Source organism: Salvia splendens, chromosome 6, assembly GCF_004379255.2.
Source record: "Salvia splendens isolate huo1 chromosome 6, SspV2, whole genome shotgun sequence".
Classification (NCBI taxonomy): Eukaryota; Viridiplantae; Streptophyta; class Magnoliopsida; order Lamiales; family Lamiaceae; genus Salvia; species Salvia splendens.
Genome location: NC_056037.1, coordinates 15,967,891 through 15,970,013, shown reverse-complemented (window position 1 = coordinate 15,970,013; position 2,123 = coordinate 15,967,891). Strand labels below are relative to the sequence as shown.

Here is a 2,123-nt window from a genome sequence, read left to right as displayed (position 1 = left end):
CGACCTGTTGAACCGGCCGGTCCGGTTCAGTTTTTAAAACACTGGGCGAAACTCCTAAACCACAATTACAGAATGAGGACTAGGGACTCGTATAGAATTTTGACATTTAGCATGGTCAACGTAGTTTGATCGGGTTGTACAAGTGCAAGGCTATTTTTATGAAATTAAATAATATAAAATCATACAGTATTTTGAATAAATGATTGAGGTATAATTATTTTTTTAAAACCGCTTCTAGTTGAGTAATCAACAAATAATAAATTAAAATTTGTCACTTAAAAATGATATGTGATAGAGATTAATAAATAATGTGTTAATTAATATCACATCGAAACATGAACCTGATTTAAATAATCCAATATTTAAAACGCCTCATCGTTGGTCTTGGTCTTGGTCCTAGACTCCTAGACCAACTTAATTCTTTTAGACCAATAGTGTTAATGGATAGTGAAACTCACATTATTATTAGTGTTTAATAGTGTATCCTAGTAATAGTGATATAAATTGTAAATTAATTGTTGTTTATAAGTAATGAGTTTGAGAGAATTTTAAATGAATGGAAATGAGATATTTTTTGTCTCCTAATTTTTATGGGACAAGTGGAGTATTTATTTAGGTTACAAATATTTATGTAGATTAGCCTATAAACAAAACGCAACGAAATGCATAAAAAAATTTATAGGGTAAAAAGAAGAGGATAAAAATTAAAAAAGAAAAGATAGAGAAGAATTGTGTTGCAAAATAGGTTTGCAAAAACCCTTGAAACTAAAGACTCGTAACTACTAACTCAAACAAGGTTTATAATTACGTACATCATCTCTTAATTTCCAGATATCACTGCCACTTCCATGACAAATATTTAGGCTATTATAACAACTACTACAAATGAAATAATCTGTTGGTAATCAACAAGGGATTGTTGTATTATGCAAATAGGGAATAATTGAGTACTTATGCTATATATATATGTAGATTGTAGACACTGGCAAAATTATCCAAACTTGTTCAATATCAATGGCTATTTCGAAATCATTATTGGTGAGCATTTTGGTGGTATGTTGGTTAGCATTTGAAGTGAGCGGCGGCAGAGAGCCTTTGCCGTGCATTCAGAAGCTCTTGCCGTGTGAGGCGTATCTGAAGGGATCGGCATCGCCTCCACCAGCATGCTGCATGCCGTTGAGAGAGATGGGCAACAACGACGTCCCGTGCCTCTGCGATGTCTTCAACAATCAGCCCTTCTTGAAAACTCTCAACGTCACGCAGCCAGAAGCTCTCAATCTTGCTAAAACTTGTGGTGCCAATACTGATACATCTCTCTGCTCTCAAGGAATTTTTATTTTTATTTTTATTTTTCCATAATCCATTCTGATTTGATTTTAGTTATGATTAATAATTTTTAAAACAAATTTGTCAATCTTTTTTTGGCAGAGGCTGCTGGACCTTCTGGTTCACCATCTATTCCAGCTGCACCTTCTTCAAATAGTAAGTTTTTAAGTGATTCCTTTCTAATTTGTTTAGATGATTTAAATATTTGTCTAATAGCAAATTGATGACGATTTTTGTTATGAAGTAATTGATTAGTTTGTTACGTTATACTCCTAGTAATGATAAAAAAGAAAAAGGTTTAAGGAACAAAAGTAAGTTATGTAAGTGATAAATGTGAGTAAATTGTGTGTAGGTTCGGAAACGAGCGAGGCGCTGAAGAAGAGCACCGTGTCTCTTGTTGGAGTCTGTCTGTTTCCGGCCGTCGTTTTCAGTATTATAGTTTCACTATTTTAGAGATATACTATGTTTTAAAATGGAGAAAATTGGTTACTTCTTTCATGTGGTTGAAACATTTCTCTTTTCAAATGAATTCATTCGCTCTCTCAATACTCGACCTAGATCAACTTTAATTTCACTTCACTAATTAGCATCAATCTTTCTATTTTTATCTTTTGGTTTTTGAATTGGTAAACCAATGACCCAATTATGTAAAATGTTGGATGCTTTGAGCAATAATATAATTGTTGTGACTTGTGAATGTAAATACTGACTTTGGTTAGAAAATGACACTAATGCTTGCTCGACTCATTTCTTTCATAAATATATCGAAACATGAAAACTGATACATTTTGTACCTG

At 32.8% G+C, this 2,123-nt stretch overlaps 1 protein-coding gene across 1 annotated transcript; it reads left to right on the top strand.

Annotated features, from left to right (window-relative positions):
* The first annotated feature begins 858 nt into the window (after nucleotides 1–858).
* Nucleotides 859–1,872, top strand: LOC121807629 (non-specific lipid transfer protein GPI-anchored 3-like). The gene is made up of 3 exons (XM_042207900.1): nucleotides 859–1,294; nucleotides 1,429–1,482; nucleotides 1,679–1,872. The coding sequence occupies exons 1-3, from the start codon at nucleotides 1,015–1,017 to the stop codon at nucleotides 1,777–1,779; spliced, it is 435 nt and encodes a 144-aa protein (XP_042063834.1). The 5' UTR covers nucleotides 859–1,014; the 3' UTR covers nucleotides 1,780–1,872.
* Nucleotides 1,873–2,123: the final 251 nt, after the last annotated feature.

What these genes read in the sequence shown, in the direction of transcription:
- LOC121807629 (XM_042207900.1), top strand. Translation starts at nt 1,015, where the DNA reads ATGGCTATTTCGAAATCATTATTGGTGAGCATTTTGGTGGTATGTTGG. An exon ending in CAATCTTGCTAAAACTTGTG is followed by an intron (nt 1,295 to 1,428) that starts GTGCCAATACTG and finishes TTTTTTTGGCAG; the next exon opens with AGGCTGCTGGACCTTCTGGT. An exon ending in AGCTGCACCTTCTTCAAATA is followed by an intron (nt 1,483 to 1,678) that starts GTAAGTTTTTAA and finishes AATTGTGTGTAG; the next exon opens with GTTCGGAAACGAGCGAGGCG.